The sequence below is a fragment of the Bos mutus genome, chromosome X, assembly GCF_027580195.1.
Source record: "Bos mutus isolate GX-2022 chromosome X, NWIPB_WYAK_1.1, whole genome shotgun sequence".
Lineage (NCBI taxonomy): Eukaryota > Metazoa > Chordata > Mammalia > Artiodactyla > Bovidae > Bos > Bos mutus.
In genome coordinates, this window is record NC_091646.1 from 106,355,172 (window position 1) to 106,378,731 (window position 23,560).

A 23,560-nucleotide genomic window follows, 5' to 3' on the forward strand; every position below is an offset into this window, starting at 1 on the left:
CTGCTGGTGTTGTGGGCAGTGTGGGGTCAATTCATTTTCGGATAGTTCCTTGGTCCAGCTTGTACTTCTCAAGGTCTATAGGCCTCTTCCTATGTAGTCAGTACTAACGACAGGGTTTTAATTTGTTGCACCTGTCACTTCCACTGTGGTTCCCTATGTTTTAGCTCCTTCTGTTTGGTGGTCTCTTCAGTGTCTGATTTCCTCTGTGACACAAGGGAGCCATGGTGGACACTATTTTAGGCTCACTTTTTCAGTCGCGCTGTGGGGAGGGAGAGACGCTGCAAACAAATAACACTGGCGTGTGCTCGCACTGCCTCAGCCACACTGAGCCTGCCCCCTGCTCACAGTGCATGTGCCCTCCCTGCTCACACTGCTCAAGCTCTAGGTTGCTCTGCTGGGAACCGTCTGAGGCCGGCCCTGGGCTGCAAGTACCTCCCAGGTCTAAGCCGCTCAGGTTCAGGCACTTGGGTAGTCCTCAGAGTGCAGACTCAGTTGGGCCTGCGTTTTGTGCCCTTCCCAGGTCTGAGCAGCTCAGGTGATCAGGTGTTTGGTAAGCACGGTCGCTGCAACTTATCACCTCCCCCATCCCTGCTGCTCAGTTTTCTGGGTGTACTACCGGCACACCTTCTCAGGCAGATGTTGACCGTCCAGAATCCCAAGAAATCTTAGTCAGCAACAAAGCCTGCTTGCAGTTTGGTAGATAATGCCTCTCTGGGGCTGCTATTGCCCCCTTCTGGCTCTGGCTGCCTGTCAGCAGAGGGGGATGGTCTGCAGCCGGCTAGCTCTGCTCAGTCCTTTGTTCTGTGTGCGGGCCTGATGGTGTCTTAAGTTAGGGCTTTTCATGTAGCTCTCGTCAGTCCTTTGTTCTGTGAGCAGGCCTGGCTGTGTCTTAGGTTAGGGCTTTTCGCGTGGTAGCTATCCCCCGGTCTGGTTTGCTATCCCAAGTTAGTTCCCTCAGATTGCCCTCAGGGCATTCAGGCCCGGTCCTTACTCTAAGCATTGCAGCCCACGCCTCCCTGCCTAGCCCCAACTTGCTAGTGGCGGATGCAGGTGTCTGTGCTGCTTCACTGCTGGGGGAGTTACCATTGGGCATGTAATCTGTGGGTTTTAATTATTAATTTATTTTTCCTCCTGGTCATGTTGCCCTCTGTGGTTCCAAGGCTCGCCACAGACTCGGCAGTGAGAGTGTTTCCTGGTGTTTGGAAACTTCTCTCTTTTTTAAGACTCCCTTCCTGGGACGGAGCTCCGTCCCTACCTCTTTTGTCTCTCTTTTTGTCTTTTATATTTTTTCCTACCTCCTTTTGAAGATAATGGGCTGCTTTTCTGGGTGCCTGATGTCCTCTGCCAGCATTCAGAAGTTGTTTTGTGGAATTTACTCAGCGTTTAAATGTTCTTTTGATGAATTTGTGGGGGAGAAAGTGGTCTCCCCATCCTATTCCTCTACCATCTTAGGACCGCCTCCTGTGTCTTGCTTTTTAATCCATCCAGCCATGCTTTTTAATCCATCCAGCCACTGTATCTTTTGATTGGTGAATTCAATCCATTTACATTTAGAGTGATTATCGATAGATGAGGATTTAGTTACTGCCATCTTATCTTCTGTTTTCTGGTTGCTCTGTTGTTGTTCAGTCGCTCAGTCCTGTCTCTTTGTGGCCCAATGGACTGCAGCGCGCTAGGCTTCTGTGTCCTTCACTACCTCCTGGAGTTTGCTCAAACTCATGTCCATTGCTGCTGCTGCTGCTAAGTTGCTTCAGTCGTGTCCAAGTCTGTGCAACCTCTCAGACAGCAGCCCACCAGCTCTCCCTTCCCTGGGATTCTCCAGGCAAGAATACTGGAGTGGGTTGCCATTTCCTTCTCCAATGCATGCATGCATGCTAAGTTGCTTCAGTCATGTCCAACTCTATGCAACTCTATGGACAGCAGCCCACCAGGCTCTTCTGTCCACAGGGTTCTCCAGGCAAGAATACTGGAGTGGGTTGCCAGTTCCTTCTCCCCATGTCCATTTAGTGTCATCCAACCATTTCATCCTCTGTCACCCCCTTCTCCTGCCCTCAATCTTTCCCAGCATCAGGGGCTTTTCGAATGAGTTGGCTCTTTGCATCAGGTGACCAAAGTGTTGGAGGTTCAGCTTCAGCGTCAGTCCTTCCAATGAATATTCAGGGTTGATTTCCTTTAGGAGTGACTGATTTGATCTCTAAGGGACTCTCAAGACTCTTCTCCAGCGCCACAGCTCGAAAGCATCAATTCTTTGGCACCCAGCCTTCTTTATAGTCCAACTCTCACATCCATACATGACTACTAGAAAACCGTACATAGCTTTGACTAGATGGACCTTTGTTGGCAAAGTGATGCCTCTACTTTTTAATATGCTGTCTAGGTTTGTCATAGCTTTTCTTCCAAGGAGCAAGCATCTTTTAATTTCAGGGCTACAGTAGCCATCCACAATGATTTTGGAGCCCAAGAAAATAAAGTGTCACTGTTTCCATTTTTCCCCATCTATTTGCCATGAAGTGATGGAACCAGATGCCATGATCTTAGTTTTTTTGCATGTTGAGTTTTAAGCCAGCTTTTTCACTCTCCTCTTTCACTTTCATCAAGAGTCTCTTTAGTTCTTCTTCGATTTCTGCCATAAGGGGGGGGTGTCATCTGCAATATCTGAGTTTATTGATATTTCTTCCAGCTATCTTGATTCCAGCTTGAGCTTCACCCAGCTCCTCTTTGTACATGATGTACTCTGCATATCGGAGAAGGCAAAGGCAACCCACTCCAGTACTCTTGCCTGGAAAATCCCATGGATGGAGGATCCTGGTAGGCTGCAGTCCATGGGGTCGCTAAGAGTCGGACACGACTGGGCGACTTCACTTTCACTTTTCACTTTCATGCACTAGAGGAGGAAATGGCAACCCACTCCAGTGCTCTTGCCTGGAGAATCCCAGGGACAGGGGAGCCTGGTGGGCTGCCGTCTATGGCGTCGCACAGAGTTGGACATGACTGAAGCGACTTAGCAGCAGCAGCAGCAACTCTGCATATAAGTTAAATAAGCAAGGTGACAATATACAGCCTTGACATACTCCTTTCCCAATTTTGAACCAGTCCATTGTTCCATGTCCAGTTCTAATTGGTTGCTCTGTATCTCCATTATTTCTTTTTCATTCTTTTTTGATCTACCATTTGGTTTCATGGTTTTCTCTGATATTTTTCTCAGTTTCTTCCTCTTGTTTTTGGCTTTGGTGGGTCTTCATTGCTGAACTTGGGCTTTCGCTAGTTTGGCTAGTGGGGGCCACTCTTTGTTGTGGTATGGACTCTCATTTTGGTGGTCTCTCATGTTGCAGGGCACAGACTATAGGTGTGCTGGCTTCAGTAGTTGCAGTGTATGGACTCAGTAACTTTGGCTCACAGGCTCTTGAGCACAGCCTCAGTAGTTGTTGGGCACAAGCTCAATTGCTTCATCGCATGCGGGATCCTCTTGCCCCAGGGATTGAATCAGTATCCCCTGCATTGCAGGACAGATTCTTAACCACCAGACCACCAGGGAAGCCCTCCTGCCTTTTTTTTTCTTTTGTTTGGTGTCTCTGCTTGTTGTTAAGTTGCTAAGTCATGTCTGACTCTTGGCATCCCCACCAACTGTAGCCCACCAAGCTCTTCTGTCCATGGGATTTCCCAGGCAAGAATACTGGAGTGGGTTGCCACTTACTTCTCCAGGGATTTCTTCTCAACCCAGGGATCAAACCCTCATCTCCTTCTTGGCAGACAAATTCTTTACCACTGAGCCACCGGAAAATTTTCTGCTTTAGATTTATGTTTTATGGTTACCATAAGGTTTGTATACAACATCTCACAGATAAACTAGTCCTTTTTCTGTTGATAGCATCTTATCTTCATTTGCCTATATAGGTTATGTCCTTTTCCCCATTCTTGTTCATGTTTTTGTTTCTCAAATTATCTTTCTTTATGTTGTGAATTTGTTACCAAATTGAAGTAGCTATAGTTATGTTTCCCTCTTTTCTGCTTTAACATTTATGCTATAATAAAATGTTAAAAAGCCTATTTTGATGTAGTTACAGTTTTATGATTCTGTCTATTACCTTACTCAAACTTTCATGAACTTTTTTGCCTTTTTGTTTCTGGTAGAAGAAGTCTTCTCAGCATTTTTTGTAAGGCATAGCTTTTGTTTGTCTGAGAAACTCTTTATTTCCCATTCATATCTGAATGATTACTTTGCTGGATAGAGTATTCTTGGGTGACAGTTTTTATCTTTCAGTATTTTGAGAATGTCAATTCCACTCCCTCCTGACCTGTAGAGTTTCTGCTAAGAAATCTGTTGATAGCCTAATGTAGGTTCCTTTGTAGGTTACCATCCTTTTTACCCTGCCTTTGAAATTCTTTCTGTGTCACTGACTTATGAAGACAACTTTGGTACAATGCATTTTGCAGAAGATCTTTTTGCATTGAGGCAACAGTTCTCCTAGCTTCATGGACTTGTATATATAGTTCCTTCTGCAGACTTGGGAAATTCTCAGCTATTATTTCTTTCTTCTCCTTGCTCCTTTCTCCCTCTTTTCCTTTTAGGATATCCATTACCCTAATACTGCCCTTCTTAAAAGAGTCTGCTAGCTTTCTTTGCACTTACTCACTTTAAAAAATATTTCAATTCTCTTTTCTCCTTGTATCATCTATTTCTATCTTCAAGCTCACTAATTCTCTCTTCCGTATGGTCTGCTCTATTTCCAGTGTTTTGTAATGCATTCTTCAACTCATTTATTAAGTTCTTTAGCTCCAGAATTTCTGATTGTTTCATTTTACTTTCGGTGTCTTTGGTAAAGTATTCCTTGTGTTTATTAATTTTATACCTGAACTAATTGGTATCCTGATTTATCTTGTAGCTCATTGAATTTTATGATAGCTATTTTGAATTCTCTTATCAGTTAGATCACAATATTCTGTGATTTTTAATTTTGGTTTCTGGAGAATTGTCATTTTCTTTTTGTGGTGCAGTGTTACTGTGGTTTTTCATGGTGCTTAATGAGGTGTTACTCTGCTGGCCCATTTCAAGTGGCAGAAACCTTTCTTCTTTTTTTTGTTGTTGTTTTAGTTGCTAAGTCGTGTCCGGCTCTTTTGAGACCCTGTGGACTGTAGCCCTCCAGGTTCCTCTGTCCATGGGATTTCCCAGGCAAGAATACTGGAATAGGTTGCCATTTCCTTCTCCAGGGAATCTTCCTAACCCAGGGATCAAACCTGTATCCCCTGCATTGCAGGCAGATTCTTTACCATTGAGTGACCAGGGAAGCCCCTTTCATTTCTAGGTAAAACTTTTTGTTTCTGATAATTCAACAGATTGCTGCTGCTAAGTCCCTTCAGTCGTGTCCGACTCTGTGCGACCCCAGAGACAGCAGCCCACCAGGCTCCCCTGTCCCTGGGATTCTCCAGGCAAGAACACTGGAGTGGGTTGCCATTTCCTTCTCCAATGCATGAAAGTGAAAAGTGAAAGTGAAGTCGCTCAGTCGTGCCCAACTCTTAGTGACCCCATGGACTGCCCGACTCTTAGCAACCCCATGGACTGCGGCCCACCAGGCTCCTCCGTCTATGGGATTTTCCAGGCAAGAGTACTGGAGTGGGGTGCCATTGCCTTCTCCGATTCAACAGATTAGGCCTTTCTCTTATCTTCCAGTAGGTGGTGCTATAGCACAAGTTTTTGGCTTCTCTTACCTGCACTGCCTCTGGTTATATTTAACAGTCAGCACTTGCCAGTCTTAACCACCTCCATCAGAGGTATCTCCCAGTGCCTTTGTTGTTACTGCTTATGCTTCCAGGGTCATTGGTGCTATGCTGCTGGTGGTGTGGCTGGTGTCACTACCTGGGGCACCAGGATGGTGGACAGTTCTACCATGTCTAGGATTTCCTGAGGTGCAGACTTTCCCACTGCAGGTTGGGGTGGCACAGGTGGCACAGGAACCCTGGCCATGTTCAGCGTTGTCGGATGAGGACTCTGCGGCTGTAAGCGAGGGGAGAGGTCAGAATCATGGGTACCTCCATGGCTAGAGAGGCAAGGTCCCAGACCCTACTACCACTGCCATCCAGTTAATCTGTGGCTGTTGGGCACCGCTGTAGCCAGGAGGCCGGAGTTGTATCCACTGCTTACCTTGTTGCCACCGAGTTCTCCAGGACTGCAAGTTCAGCTGCCATGGCTTGGGGGACCAGGATTACAGGCACCAACTCCACTGTTCCCCAAATTCCACATACTCTATAAGTCTAGTCCACCCACCTTTAGATATACAGCTATGTTGAAATCTCCACTGCTCTGGTATGTTGGGCAGAAGCACTTTTGTTGAGTTGTGGATGTTTTACTGGTTGTAGATAGGAGAGAGACAAAGAGAGCATCTTCCTTTGCCTTGATGCTGATATCACTCTGTTCAGTTTTAATGAAACTAATGATACAGTCCCCAATTTATGTTTCAATTTACTATTTTTAAACTTTATGATGGTGTGAAAGCAATACAAATTCAGTAGAAAACATACTTTAAATTCTGAATTTTGATCTTTTCTTGGGCTAGTGGTATGCAGTACTATACTCTCATGATAAAGGCAGTGGCAGTGAGCCACACCTCCCAATCAAATATGCAGTCACAAGGGTAAAGAACTGATATACTTATAATCATTCTGTACCCAGACAGCCATTCTGATTTTCACTTTTAGCATGGCATTCAATAAATCACATGAGATATACAATACTTTATTATAAATTTGGTTTTGTGTTAGGTGATTTTGCCAAACTGTAGGGTATTGAAAATGTTCTGAGCATGTTTAAGGTGGGTTAGGCTAAGCTATGATATTGGGTAGGTTAAGTGTATTAAATTCATTCTCAAGTTACTATATTTTCAATTTATAGTGGGTTTATCAGGACTTAACCCCATCATAAGTTGATGGAGACCTGTACTTTGGGCTTATATCAATTTTTATACTATTTGTTTAATCAAATAGTTTTCATTATTCAATTTTCCCTCTTTTAATTTGATATATGTTCTTCAGTAGTTACTCTGTTAATTACAACCTAAACACTTGACTTATTGTAGATAAATACAAATTATTTAGAGCTTCCCTAGTGGCTTAGTGGTAAAAAAAAAAAAAAATCTTACAGTGCAGGAGACACAGGTTTGATCCCTGGTCCGGGAAGATCCCACATGCCACAGAGCAACTAAGCCTGTGCCACAACTATTAAGCCTGTGCTGTAGAGCCCGCGAGCCACAAGTACTGAAGCCCATGTGCCCTAGACCCTGTGCCTTGTAACTAGAGAAGCCACCACAATGAGAAGCCCACGCTCCACAACTGGAGAGTAGTTCCCGCTTGCCGCCACTAGAGAAAAGCCCCCACTGCAACGAAGACCCAGCACAGCCAAAGATAAATAAAATAAGTAAATAAATAAATGCTAATAATTTTACCATTTCCTGATAATGCTAGATCTTTAGGATAATTCCATTTATCTCCATTTTCATTACTTTTGCTTTATATTTTAATTCTACATATATTTTAAATTCTAAGAGACATTGTTAATATTGTTTTTCTTATATGGTTAGTATTTTTTTATATTTAACCACAGTTTTTTTTTAAGTTCTCTTCATTCCTACTTATATTTCCATGCTTCTCTTTGGGATCATTTTCCTTCTGAATGAAGAATTCCTCTCAGCATTTATTTCAATACAGCTTGCTGATGATATAGTCTCTATTTTTGCTTGTTTAAAAACATCTTTATTTCACTTTTACTTCTAAAAGGATATTTTCAGTTGGTTGCAGGTTTATTTTTTTGAAATCTGAAACTACTGTTTTATTGCTTTCATTGTTTCTATTAAGAATCAGACTAATGCCTTCTGATTGTTCATTCAAAGATACTGTATCTTTTTACTGTGAGTGCTTTTAAGATTTTGATTTTGATTTTCAACTGTTTGTATGTGATGTGCCAAGGAGTGGTTCTCTTTGTTTTATACTGCTTTGAGGTTACGAAGCTTCTTGAATCTGTTTATTCATATCTTTCATCAGTTTTGGAAAACCATCTGCCATATTTCTTCAAATATGTTTTCTTCCTCATTATTTCCTTTTTTTCCATGATTCCTACTTCATATATATTAGCGCTTCTGACTGACCAACAAGTTTCTTACACTGCATTTTTTACTCATATACATATTTCATTTCTATTTTTGATTCTGTGTTTCAGTTTGGACCTGTCACTCCATTTACTCTTTAACTATGTCCTGTGTGCTGTTAAACCTATCAGTTAGGTTCATTGAGCTCTTGTGGGGTTTCCAACCCAACTAGCCATACTGTGATTCAGTTTTAATACTAATAACCAGACTTAACATCAGATTCTTAAGGGCTTAATCCTGCTCAAGATTGACCTTACCTCAGGTGCTAATGGCTACAGTTCAGCTGGTCCCCAGGTCCCCCTCACTTCCAATCAACTGGCTACAAATTCAGGAGTTCCCATGACCCGCTCGGAGTCAGTAGCTCACTAGAATGAAAAATACTATACTTAAAATCACAGTTTTATTGTAAAGGTTACAGATCAGGAAGAGCCAAATGAAGAGACACATAGAGAAAGGTCTGAGAAGAAACATGGAGCTTCTGTGCACTCTACTTGTGGAACCTGGGCATGCCACTCTTCTGGCACATTGTTGTATTTTAATTCCTGGCTTGCTGACTCCAGTGTCTGTATTACCCATTGGTCTGTTTCCACTGGTACAATTTATGGTAGTAATAAATATGACCATTTAAGAGGTTGTATCAATGAACATGGGAGCTAGTGACCCATGGTGCTCTCTACTAGATAGTAAAATGTAGTCAAAGTATATCAACTCATTCAAAATTTAGCACTGAGAAATAAAACATAATAAATGGGATGTTAAAACTTATTTGTGTTCTCTTGGTTGTATTTACTTCATAAAGCAAGAAAGTACACCATATCAAGGTTATGTGAATCCTTAAAAATCATTATCAGTGTCCCATGAGAAAGGAGAAGGCACTATTGGAATGACTTTTGTTGTGCATGCATGCTCAGTTATGTCCAAATCTTTGCCACCCTCCTCTGTCCATGAGATTTTCCAGGCAAGGATACTGCAGTGGATTGCCATTGCCTTCTCCAGGGAATCTTCCTGACCCAGGGGTTGAACCCATGTCTCCTGCACTGGCAGGTGATTCTTTATCACTGAGCCACTGGGGAAGACCACAGGAAAGACTACAATATTAATTATAATACTGTTATATCAATGAGGGCATGGCATACTATACAATCTATATGACTTTTATCTAAGGCCAATAAGTTGATGAAGAGTGCAGCTTATTGCCTCTGACGTAATTTTTATACTATTCAGCTACTATCCACCATATTTAACATTATTGTCTTAGCCATCTGTTCCCTTTCTTTCCTCAGGCATCCTGTTATATTTCTTATGCTTTAAGTTTTCATCTCTTTTTTTCAGTTTCCTCAGTTGGTACCCATAGACATTGATATCTCCACTTCTGTCATTTAGGCCCTCACCTTTAAGACACTTAAGGCATACAAATGAATAATTGTATGTTTTGGTAAAAATTTCCTAAGCCACTTAAAAAAATTCTATACAATATAATGATGCTGTCAGAATTTGGAAAACTACTTCTAATTTGTTTCAGATGAAAAAAATCACTTTATAACACCATGTATTTTAAAGTATATGCTGCTGTATGTGCTCGATTGTTCAGTCATGTCTGACTCTGCAACTCCATGGACTGTAGCCTGCCAAGCTCCTCTGTCCATGGAATTTTCCAAGCAAGAATACTAGAGTGGGTTGTCATTTCCTACTCCAGGGTATCTTCTCGACCCAGGGATCAAACTCACATCTCCTGCATTGGCAGGCAGACTCTTTACCACTGTGCCACCCGGGAAGACCCTATTTAAAAGTATATACATACTGTTTAATGATCTCAAAATACATGTAATCTAACTAAAAATTTTTATTTATTTAAATATATCTGAGAGCTGATGTTATCAGTTTATTAATTTTTAGAAATAAACCATTTTTTGATATTCAGAAAAAAGTTTTAATTACAACTATAAAACGTGTTTTTATTTCCTGGAGTTCTTTAAATGAAGTCTTCCTTCATGAAAGCTTGTTCTTTGCATTCATTAAGAACTCATTCATAAAATGAAGAATACTGTTATTGTAACAGACATTTCTATTGCTTAAGTAAGCTGAGCAGTATTATGCAGTATTCTACAACATGGCACTTCTGTTTTGCTTTATGCTTTTAGTTTTGGAACTACAACAGCAGAAAATACTCATCATAGAAATTTACTGAAAGTTTTTAAGAAGGAGGTCTTTGTTATAAGTGCAAGTTTCTCTCGTCAGCTTCAAAATAAGATGCTTCCTTTTCACTTATTTTTCTTTCAATAAACAATTATTGAGTGGCTATTCTGTGGAGATACAAAAATAGATAAAGTCTATGTTTTTGTAGAGCAAGTAGAATCTGGTAGAGGAAATAAACTGAAAGGCCAGTAATTTTAATATCATGTGGTGAGTGGTATGATAATATTTATTCTTAGAGCTATTACAGCATAAATAAAGATTAGTGAACCTTGAGTAGAGATCAAGGATGGCTTCTTATAGAAAATAATGCTACGAACTAAATTTTGAAGGCTGAATAAGAGTTAACCAGGCAAAGGAAAGGGGGAATAAGGTTTTTCTGGCTGAAGGAAAAACGTGATGTTTTGAAGCAGCATGAGGCTTATAGAAAACTCTGAAATGAGGTTGGAGAGTTAAGGCAGTTTGTTTTCCAGAATATTTGAACAAAGCAAATATGAAAGGAGGCCACTGAATAATTTAATTTATATTGTAGGGAATGAAATATATATATATCCATCTTTAGTGTCAACTAATTTAATAAAAGTTGAATACTTTCTTTTGTGTAATACTCCTTAAAAAAACATATAACTCTGTTTCAGTATTTGAATTATGTTAGTATGGATATTTGTTCAGAATTTGAATGTGTTTTCCTTACATTTCTAATGCATTACTTTCAAGAAACTAAACCTATAAATTTTCTAATTGTATTGGATTAGAATAAATTCCAAATGGAAACAGTTTTCCCATTAAAGTCTGTTTTTATAACTGTTATCTTTTTTTAATCTTTTGCAGAATTCCTGTACCTCAACCAGAAACTTCTTCACAAACAAAAGAAAGTAAACCAAGCATGCCAAGCTCCTCCGACTGTATGTTGGTTTGATAATGATAATGATTTTATGAAGACTTTGTGGAATACTATTATTATATACATACTGCTGTTTGATTTGATTGTGCATTTTTGGGTTGTGCCTGCCACTGGCATAATATAAATACTTTAAGTAGATATGTAGCTAGTTATTTTTGTTTCTATTTTTATTTATATTACCTGAAATCCTTGTCAAAAGTACTAGTCCAAAATTGTTCTGAATTTTGCACCAGTACAACACTTAATTCCCTAAGAAAAAGAAATGCAAAAAAGCAAAATGGTTGTCTGAGGAGGCCTTACAAATAGCCTGAAAAGAAGAGAAGCGAAAAGCAAAGGAGAAAAGTAAAGATATTCCCATTTGAATGCAGAGTTCCAAAGAATAGCAAGGAGAGATAAGAAAGCCTTCCTCAGCAATCAATACAAAGAAATGGAGGAAAACAATAGAATGGGAAAGACTAGAGATATCTTCAAGAAAATTAGAGATACCAAGGGAACATTTCATGCAAAGATGGACACAATAAAGGACAGAAATGGTATGGACCTAACAGAAGCAGAAGATATTAAGAAGAGGTGGCAAGAATACACAGAAGAACTGTACAAGAAAGATCTTCATGACCAAGATAATCACGAAGGTGTGATTACTCACACTCACCTAGAGCCAGACATCCTGGAATATGAAGTCAGGTGGGCCTTAGGAAGAATCACTACGAACAAAGCTAGTGGAGGTGATGGAATTCCAGTTGAGCTGTTTCAATTCCTAAAACATGATGGTGTGAAAGTGCTACACTTAATTTTCCAGCAAATTTGGAAAACTCAGCAGTGGCCACAGGACTGGAAAAGGTCAGTTTTCATTCCAATCCCAAAGAAAGTCAACGCCAAAGAATACTCAGACTACCACACAATTGGACTCATCTCACATGCTAGTAAAGTAATGCTCAAAAATCTCCAAGCCAGGCTTCAGCAATATGTGAACCCTGACCTTCCAGATGTTCAAGCTGGTTTTAGAAAAGGCAGAGGAACCAGAGATCAAATTGCCAACATCCGCTGGATCATGGAAAAAGCAAGAGAGTTCCAGAAAAACATCTATTTCTGCTTTATTGACTATGCCAAAGCCTTTGACTGTGTGGATCACAATAAACTGTGGAAAATTCTGAAAGAGATGGGAATACCAGACCACCTGACCTGCCTCTTGAGAAACCTGTATGCAGGTCAAGAAGCAACAGATAGAACTGGACATGGAACAACAGACTGGTTCTAAATAGGAAAAGGAGTACGTCAAGGCTGTATATTGTTACCCTGCTTATTTAACTTATATGCAGAGTACGTCATAAGAAATGCTGGGCTGGAAGAACACAAGCTGGAATCAAGATTGCCAGGAGAAATGCCAGTAACCTCAGATATGCAGATGACACCACCCTGATGGCAGAAAGTGAAGAGGATCTAAAGAGCCTCTTGATGAAAGTGAAAGAGGAGAGTGAAAAAGTTCGCTTAAAGCTCAACATTCAGAAAACTAAGATCATGGCATCTGGTCCCATCACTTCATGGCAAATAGATGGGGAAACAGTGGAAACAGTGGCTGACTTTATTTTTCTGGGCTCTGAAATCACTGCAGATGGTGATTGCAGCCATGAAATTAAAAGACGCTTACTCCTTGGAAGGAAAGTTATGACCAACCTAGACAGCATATTAAAAGGCAGAGACATTACTTTGCCGACAAAGGTCCGTCTAGTCAAGGATATGGTTTTTCCAGTAGTCATGTATGGATGTGAGAGTTGGACTATAAAGAAGGCTGAGCGCCGAACAATTGATGCTTTTGAACTGTGGTGTTGGAGAAGACTCTTGAGAGTCCCTTGGACTCCAAGGAGATCTAACCAGTCCATCCTAAAGGAGATCAGTCCTGGGTGTTCATTGGAGGCCCTGAGGTTGAAACTGAAACTCCAATACTTTGGCCAGCTGATGGAAAGAAGTGACTCATTTGAAAAGACCTTGATGCTGGGAAAGATTGAGGGCAGGAGGAAAAGGGGACAACAGAAGATGAGATGGTTGGATGGCATCACTGACACAATGGACATGGGTTTGGGTAGACTCCAGAAGTTGGTGATGGACAGGGAGGCCTGGCGTGCTATGGTTCATGGGGTCAAAAAGTGTCGGACACAACTGAGTAACTGAACTGAACAACACTTAGTAAATTGGTTCCCTGGTAGTACATTCCTTCAGATGTACTATTTTTAATTAAGAGAAGAATGAAGTAGGAAGTTTAATTTTTATTTGACAATAACCGTAGTTAAAGCTTAAAAGATAGTTGTAGTTTCAGTTTTGGGGCTTTTTTTTCTGAAGTGACAAATTTTCTGACACAAATTTAGTTCTGGCAGGGTATCCTTAAAGTGAGTTTGTTTAAAGCAGATCTTATAAGGGGTCGTCTCTGTAGACATTTTAATACTTTAGATCCTTCTTGCTTTATGAGTTATTCTTATTTGAGAATTGACTTCTAGTCAGTCTGACAGATTAAGAACCCACAAAGGGATTTGGATTGTACTCCACCCCAAATAAAAGATAGAAAATAAGGGGGAAATCATTGTAGTATAAATATTTAACCAAGTTGAAAGCAAGAATTAAAAATCCCTAAGTGGCAGAAACAAAAAAGATTAAGTGGTGAATAGGAACTAAAACTAAAACTGCTCATGGACATTTAAGAACTAGAGGCCTAAATGATTATAGACTGAGGTGTAATAACCACTTAGAAAACAGAGTCCAGAGCACAGGCCTCTTGGATTTGAAGTAGAACCAATATAAACTTGAAAGGTTGTTAATGGTCAGATAAATTATTGCCATCAACATGGGGAAGTATCACTAAGTTTCCTGTAGTCCATGGACAATGAATAGGAAAAATTGCATTGACTTAGTATCCACTGAATTGAAAACCATTGTTAAATATCAAATTATTTTTCACTGGTCTATATGTATGTCCCTATGCCAGCACCACAGTATTTTGATTACTATAGCTTTGTATCAGCTGTTGAAATTGGGATGTATGAGCCCTCCAACTTTGTCCCTGTTGTTCAAGATTGCTTTAGCGTTGAGGACTTGTAATTCCATATAAAATTTAAGAATCCATTTGACCATTTCTGCAAAATAAGCTTTTGGGATTTTGATATGGGTTGCGTTGAGTCTGCAGGTACTTTGGATAGTATTGATGTCTTAATAATATTAGTTCTTCTACTCCATTAACATGGGATTTCTTTCTGTTCATTTTTAGGTATTCTTTAATTTATTTCAACAATGTTTTGTAGTTTTCAGTATAGAAGTCTTTCACCTCCTTGCTTAAATTTCCTAGGTATTTTATACTTTTAGTTGCTATTTTAAATGGAATAGCCTTTTAAATTTTCTTTTGAATCTCTTTTCTTGCTATCAGATCAGATCAGTCGCTCAGTCGTGTCTGACTCTTTGCGACCCCATGAATCGCAGCACGCCAGGCCTCCCTGTCCATCACCAACTCCCAGAGTTCACTGAGACTCATGTCCATCGAGTCATTGATGCCATCCAGCCATCTCATCCTCTGTCGTCCCCTTCTCCTCTTGCCCCCAATCCCTCCCAGCATCAGAGTCTTTTCCAATGAGTCAACTCTTTGCATGAGGTGGCCAAAGTACTGGATTTCAGCTTTAGCATCATTCCTTCCAAAGAAATCCCAGGGCTGATCTCCTTCAGAATGGATTGGTTGGATCTCTCTGCAGTCCAAGGGACTCTCAAGAGTCTTCTCCAACACCACAGTTCAAAAGCATCAATGCTTCGGTACTCAACCTTCTTCACAGTCCCAACTCTCACATCCATACATGACCACAGGAAAAACCATAGCCTTGACTGGACGAACCTTTGTTGGCAAAGTAATGTCTCTGCTTTTGAATATTCTATCTAGGTTGGTCATAACTTTCCTTCCAAGAAGTAAGCGTCTTTTAATTTCATGGCTGCAGTCACCATCTGCAGTGATTTTGGAGCCCAGAAAAATAAAGTCTGACACTGTTTCCACTGTTTCCCCATCTATTTCCCATGAAGTGATGGGACCAGATGCCATGATCTTTGTTTTCTGAATGTTGAGCTTTAAGCCAACTTTTTCACTCTCCACTTTCACTTTCATCAAGAGGCTTTTTAGTTCCTCTTCACTTTCTGCCATAAGGGTGGTGTCATCTGCATACCTGAGGTTATTGATATTTCTCCCGGCAATCTTGATTCCAGCTTGTGTTTCTTCCAGTCCAGCGTTTCTCATGATGTACTCTGCACATAAGTTAAATAAACAGGGTGACAATATACAGCCTTGACGAACTCCTTTTCCTATTTGGAACCAGTCTGTTGTTCCATGTCCAGTTCTAACTGTTGCTTCCTGACCTGCATACAAATTTCTCAAGAGGCAGATCAGGTGGTCTGGTATTCCCATCTCTTTCAGAATTTTCCACAGTTTATTGTGATCCACACAGTCAAAGGCTTTGGCATAGTCAATAAAGCAGAAATAGATGCTTTTCTGGAACTCTCTTGCTTTTTCCATGATCCAGCGGATGTTGGCAATTTGATCTCTGTTCCTCTGCTTTTTCTAAAACCAGCTTGAACATCTGGAAGGTCAGGGTTCACATATTGCTGGAGCCTGGCTTGGACAATTTTAAGCATTACTTTACTAGCGTGTGAGATGAGTACAATTGTGTGGTAGTTTGAGCATTCTTTGGCATTGCCTTTCTTTGGGATTGGAATGAAAACTGACCTTTTCCAGTCCTGTGGCCTCTGCTGAGTTTTCCAAATTTGCTGGCATATTGAGTGCATTACTTTCACAGCATCATCTTTCAGGATTTGGAATAGCTCAACTGGAATTCTATCACCTCCACTAGCTTTGTTTGTAGTGATGCTTTCTAAGGCCCACTTGACTTCACATTCCGGGATGTCTGGCTCTAGGTCAGTGATCACACCATCGTGATTATCTGGGTCATGAAGATCTTTTTTGTACAGTTCTTCTGTGTATTCTTGCCATCTCTTCTTAATATCTTCTGCTTGTGTTAGGTCCATACCATTTCTGTCCTTTATCGAGCCTATCTTTGCATGAAATGTTCCTTTGGTATCTCTAATTTTCTTGAAGAGATCTCTAGTCTTTCCCATTCTGTTGTTTTCCTCTATTTCTTTGCATTGGTCGCTGAAGAAGGCTTTCTTATCTCTCCTTGCTATTCTTTGGAACTCTGCATTCAGATGTTTATATCTTTCCTTTTCTCCTTTGCTTTTCGCTTCTCTTCTTTTCAAAGCTATTTGTAAGGCCTCCCCAGACAGCCATTTTGCTTTTTTGCATTTCTTTTCCATGGGGATGGTCTTGATCCCTGTCTCCTGTACAATGTCACGAATATTCATAGCTCATCAGGCACTCTATCAGATCTAGGCCCTTAAATCTATTTCTCACTTCCACTGTATAATCATGAGGGATTTGATTTAGGTCATACCTGAATGGTCTAGTGGTTTTCCCTACTTTCTTCAATTTAAGTCTGAATTTGGCAATAAGGAGTTCATGATGTGAGCCACAGTCAGCTACCAGTCTTGTTTTTGCTGACTGTATAGAGCTTCTCCATCTTTGGCTGCAAAAAATATAATCAATCTGATTTTGGTGTTGACCATCTGGTGATGTCCATGTATAGAGTCTTCTCTAGTGTTGTTGGAAGAGGGTGTTTGTTATGACCAGTGCATTTTCTTGGCAAAACTCTATTAGTCTTTGCCCTGCTTCATTCTGTATTCCAAGGCCAAATTTGCCTGTTACTTCAGGTGTTTCTTGACTTCCTACTTTTGCGTTCCAGTCCCCTATAATGAAAAGGACATCTTTTTTGGATGTTAGTTCTAAAAGGTCTTGTAGGTCTTCATAGAACCATTCAACTTCAGCTTCTTCAGCATTACTGGTTGGGGCATAGACTTGGATTACTGTGATATTGAATGGTTTGCCTTGGAAACGAACAGAGATCATTCAGTCGTTTTTGAGATTGCATCCAAGTACTGCATTTTGGACTCTTTTGTTACTTGCTATAGGTCTGTGGAGATTTTTTTTTTCCTTTTTTTTCTTTTGAATGAGTTTTGGCAATTTTTTTTGCTTTTATGAATTTGTTTCAGCTCAGTTTTCTAATTTATGGTGTATGATTGTTCATAGTATTCTATTTTAATTCTTCTTATCTCTGTAATGAATCACATTGTATTTTTGAATTTAGTTATTTATGTCTTCACTCCTTGGGTCTGTAGAGGTGACGATTATCAATTTTGCTGGCCTTTACATAGGACAAGCTTTTGCTTTCTTAGATTCTATTATGTTTTTTATTCTCTATTTCATTTATATTTATTTTAAGCATAATTACTTCTGTCACTCCTAGTTCCTTTAAGTTTAATGTTACATTATTGAATATCTTTTTTAATATCAGTATTTATGTTATAAATTTCCCTCTGATCACTACTTTCACTGAATCCTAAAAGTTGTTATGTTGTATTTTCATTTTTGTTTATGTACCATAATACTATACCTCAGGGTTGGTTGGTTGGTTGTTTTTTAACTTGTGTGAACAGAGGTAACTCAGTCACTCTATATGTCAACCTACTCATCTCTGAAATTGACATCAGGCTTCCCAGATGGCTCAGTAGTAAAGAATCAGCTGCCAGTGCAGGAGATGCGGGTTCAGTCCCTGGGTCAAGAAGATCCCCTGGAGGAGGAAATGGCAACCCACTCCAGTATTCTTGCCTGGGAAATTCCATGGACAGTGGAGCCTGGTTGGCTACAGTCCATGGCATTGCAAAGAGTTGGATGGGACTCAGTGACTGGCATGCACTCAAAAGGGATGATAGCATCCCTTTATTTACTTAATAAAATTAGCCTAAGACTTTTAAACAGATGTTCAAAAGTACTTTTTAAACTGTAAATGTTTCTCAGAGTTGTCACATTTGTATAGCATCCCTCTACAGAAAAAATCTGGAAACTAAGTAAAAATAATCCGTTAATTCTTACAGATTATGTGAGTATAAACCCTGGGATGTGTTACCATATGAATGACTGGTTTAATTTTTTATTTTTTTTGAATCTATATGATTTTCATAATAAACTATTTTGCCCAGGATTATAAATAATTGCCTTTAAATTTAATTTCTCTTTATTTTTCTTAATTATTATCAATATTTAAAATATATTGATAACTTTTAGCTATTCAGAGCAAGCAAACCTTAAAGAAACTGATAATTAAATTTAAATGGTCAGAATTGTTAAAAAAATAGAGAAATGTAACTGGAGTGTGAGCAAAAGATCAAATCTTATTCAGTTAGTGTAGTGTCCCAAATCCCCACTATAGCATACCTGTTAAGGAGATAGTTTCTCAAGAAGTGTCCGATACATGAAGTTGATAATGGTTCTTCCTAATTTACAAAACTCTTTTACATTTTTTCTTTTTTAAATTGAGGTATAATTAGCATATAATATTATATTAATTTCAGGTGTACAGCATAATGATTTGGTATTTGTATGTATAGCAGAATGATTACCACAATAAGTCTAGTTAACATTCATTACCATACATAGTTATAAAAATTTGTTTTCTTGTGATGAAAAAGATCTACTCTTAGTAAGTTTCAGATATGCAGTATGGTATTAACTATAGTCACCAAGCTGTACATTACATCTCCTTGACTTATTTATTTTATAACTTTTGACCCACTTCACCTATCCCCTCCCAAACCCTTGTTTCTGGCAACCATCAGTCAGTTTTCTGTATCTGTGAGCTTGTTTTTTTGAGTGGTCTTTTTTTTATTCCACATGTAAGTAAGATCATATAATATTTGTCTTCGTCTGACTTACTTAACTTAGCATAGTGTCCTCAAGATTCATCCAAGTTAAGATTTCCCTTTATGAATGAATAATAATATACCACATTTTCTTTATCCATTCATTCATTGATGGGCACTTAGGTTGTTTTCAGGTCTTGGCTATTGTAAATAATGCTACAGTGGACATGGGGGTATATATATCTTTATGAGTTAGTGTTTTTTATTTCTTTGGATAAATACCCACTAGTGGAATTGCTGGATCATATTGTTGTTCTATTTTTATTTTTTTGAGGAACCTCCATACTGTTATTCATAGTGGCTGTACCAGTTTACATTCCCACAGTGCATAGGGGTTGACTTTTTTCCACATGCTCACCAACACTTGTTTATTCTTGTATTTTTGATAATATCCATATTAACAGGTGTGAGATGATACCTTGTGGGTTTTATTTGCATTTTGCTAGTAATAATGTTAAACATCTTTTTATGCACCTGTATGCCAACTGTATGCCTTTGGGAAAATGTCTATTCAGATCCTCTCCCCCCTTTTTAATCATATTGCTTATTTTTGTTTACTGAGGTAAACAAATTATTTATATATTTGGATATTAACCCCATATCAGATATATGATTTGCAGTCATTTTCTCCCATTCAGTAGGTTGCCTTTCCTTTGTGTTGATGGTTTCCTTTGCCATGCAGAAGCTTTCTAGTTTTACACAGTCCCCTTTGTGTTATTATATTTCAGGCTTAATGAATGAATTTGGATCTATATGTGTTAACATGGTTACTAATGTATTCCCAGATATGTTTCATGTTAGTTTTGGAAATTATTATGTGTGTAAATTCAAAAGTACTCATTTTGTGAATATATAGCTAATTTGTGTATGCAATTTGATTGTGTTAGGTATTTTGAAGATTACAGAGTTTAACATCTTATCCTTTGTATCTGGTAACATAAGTAAATGAGACATACACTGAAAATCTAGCAATAAACAGTGATAGTACTACTGAGATCATAAGACATTATAAGTAGCTTCTGACTTACACCATCCTTTACAAAGTCCTTATATGTTTGCTACCAAGCACAGACCTGATCACTGACTGAAATACCCTGTTTTTTCCCAGTCTTGTAGCTCTTGCACCAGCATGGGGTCATTGAAGGCAAACAGGAAAGAGGCAAAGGAAATAGCTCTTCCCACTCCCCTATGCCTTCATACACCCCTACCTGTCACTCTTATCCACATAATGAAATGCTTAGTGTAGATTCAGTGAAGAAACAAAATCACCACACATACACATTTATACAATGACCTTTTCAACTCACAACCTAAATGTGGTATTCTGAAATTTTTCTTCATTAAAATATATATCCATTCTCATCAGGAATAAGGGTAAAATGATTCACTAAAATAAGAATGATTACTATAATTCTGATAAATAATTATATATGTGTGTGTATAATTTTGCTAGGTAATTAAGCTGTATCTTAGATATGTGCATATGTGCATGCTCAGTCATTTCAGTCGTGTCTGACTCTTGGTGACCCTATGGACTGTAGCCCACCAGGCTCCTCTGTCCATGGGATTCTCCAGGCAAGAATACTGGAGTGGGTTGCCGTGCCCTCCAGGGGATCTTCCCAACCCAGGAATCAAACCTGGGTCTCTTGCTTTGCAGGTGGATTCTTTACCACTGAGCCACCAGGAAGCCCATCTTAGTTATGTATTGGGCCTAAAGCATAATGTGTTTTGTATGGTAATATTAGTAATATTCAAGCTAAAAATTGAAGAATTATAGTATATGATTTTCCATTTTTAGAAAAACCTGGACTCTAGATACATTTTGTCTCTTTCCTAATTGTTGCCCTTGAAATCTTACTATTCATAACCGGTGACTGCCAATATCTCCTGTACTGATCTCATACCCATTTGTATTAATTTTGAAACATATAATTGAGATAGTTACAGTCCCAAGTTACTAAATTAAAAAACTATACATTATTTTTTTCAGAAGAACTTTTTCATGTGAACATTAAACCTTGCCAGTTCTTAACACTCAAATGAGAACACAAGCACAGAAAATATATCAGACTATCAGACTTATTCTTATCAGACAGTGTGAATTAGAGGATTTTTTTTCCTATGGAGTAGATGAAATTATTTAATTTTTCAAAATTGGAATGGCCTATAACTTGTTCTTTGCGTATTTTAGAACAAATCAGTCAGGAATTCTCACTATATTGGGTTGTAATATCTACTTATTGCTGATCTGATTATGTACTTTTATTAGTTTAGATAAGAGGAATTCATTTCTAGAAGATAAAAGGATTAAATCCATTGCCCAATCTCCAGTTTAGTCCTATTAGAGTTTTCCTCTTGGCTTTTATTGAGTCCTTTCCTTTTCACATGTGATTATATGTTCTATCCTTTTTGTTATCAAGCGGTATTATAAGGAAGTTAAGTGTGTTCATCAACTAAATTTTGAGAATTAAAAAGAAACTCTTTTGTAATATTGCAGTATTTTAAATTCCTGGTAAGAAGTTCAACTTCTTTATCTTCTCTCAAAATTCAGTCTAGTATTTTACCTCGTAATAAATGTTCAGTCTCTGTCTAGGGTTAAGAAACCAAGAAAGTAGTCTGGGGATATGGAATAAAGTCCAAAAGCAGAAGTGATATATTAACCACACTGAAACCTCGCTGTTGAAACACCCTTCTGTCTCAGCAAGGTCTTTTATATTAGGAAAATAATAAACGCCAAGGCACGAGCAGCATACAAGGAAGCAATTCAGCAACCTTATTAAACTTAGGAATGAAGTTCTGAAAAAACAATTTGCTTCAGGTTGTCTGAGCTAGCAGAACTGACAAAGTGAGAAGTGCTAAAATCTGGCTTTTTTACTGATTCTACTCTATGTCTTCAGATTCCAGTGTATATTATTAAATTAAAATGTTATTTTACCAAATTCCTCAGTGCAGTATCTGGTACATAATAGGTTTGCTGAGTGAATGAATATCACAGTGTGTAAGAGATAAATTATATTCTGCCTTAGAAACTAAATATGTTAAGTAAGTTGTACATAAATGATAAATGGACTTGATGACAGAGAACAATCAAGAGTTGAAGTGGTCTTTCAATTTAGTTCCCTCTTTGTTTTTCATATGTTATTTATATCTGAAAGGAATATCATATAAATGGTCCTTTTGAAAGAGTGTTATATCCAAGAAATAGACTATATTTTGTATTTGTTCAGGGTACTTTTAGCAAAAGTTAACAAAATTTATTTTAAGCTTACCTTCCACAAGTAGTGAGGAGTGGTTCAATCTCTAAATGTTCTTATTCTCATGAATTTGACTTAACTTGAATTTATCACTGAAAATAAAAGGAATGTTTGTTTGTTTAAGAACATTTAGGAAAGACAGAAAAAGTATAAAGAAGATAATTAAAAATCTCATTAATTCCAGCAACAGAGAAAACAATATTTTTAATACTTTGGAGTAAAAGTTTATTTTGAAGGCAAATTTTAGTTCATTCCTCACTTTAATAACATTTATCTTTTGGACATTCAGTTTATGTTTTCTAGGTGGCTGTTTGATTTTTACAGTTAATTAAGCTATTTCTTATTAATCTGCTTCTTTGTACTGAATTACCTGATTTCATTAGTTTATAAGTAATATAAATAATAGTTTATTTATGTTTAATATAAGTAATAGTTTATTTGTGTTTATCTCATTGTTTCTTTAGCAGGTCGAGAAAACCCCAGTCATACCTTCGTAGTGAGAGCCAAAAAAACTATAAGTGATAAATGGGAAAGTCAGCTGTGGAGAGACAAGAAGTTCAGCTTGATAGATCACCTGCGTTACAGCCGGGTTCATCCTGAAAGTATTCCACGAAAATTTAGTTCCGAGCACAGACATTTTCTTGGTCAGCAGTTTAATTCTCAGCCTGCAAAATACGTACCACCAGAAGGAAGGGTCCCAAAACTTGATCATTTTAAGAGCGCCCGAAGCCTTGGACATTTTGAATTAACCATCTTAGGTAAGTCACCTGTTCTTTTCTTTGAATGTTACTGTCTCCTTGTGCTTTGCTGCTCAGTCATGTCCTGCGAGCCCATGGACTATAGCCTGCTAGGGTCCTCTGTCCATGGAGAGTCTCCAGGCAAGAATACTGGAGTGGGTTACCGTGCCTTTCTCCAGGGGATCTTCCCAACCCAGGGATCCAACCCAGGTCTCCCGCATTGCAAGTAGACTCTTTACCATTTGAGCCACCAGGAAAGCCCTTGTGAATGTTATTTACGTGACATAATTTAAATACAGATGATATTATTTTGCTTAAAAAAAACAAAAAAAAACTAAACATTTCACCTCCACCCATCCAAAAAAAAAGTTAAACCCAAAGAGCTCCTGTTTGGCTCAAACCAAAGGAATGGGAACACATCCTAGAATACATGAAGCTTTAATTGTGTGCTTTTAAATATTGACAAATCCTTGGAAAGTATTTGAGGAGAGAAGAGTGGGAACCAAG

At 38.6% G+C, this 23,560-nt stretch overlaps 1 protein-coding gene across 1 annotated transcript in view; it reads left to right on the forward strand.

The window, feature by feature from the left end:
• Positions 1-23,560, forward strand: part of RADX (RPA1 related single stranded DNA binding protein, X-linked) — a 106,437-nt gene that overhangs the window by 63,982 nt on the left and 18,895 nt on the right. Inside the window, 2 exon segments of the mRNA XM_070366067.1 lie at positions 11,160-11,233; positions 22,784-23,074. Of these exon segments, the coding sequence (XP_070222168.1) occupies positions 11,160-11,233; positions 22,784-23,074 (365 nt within the window).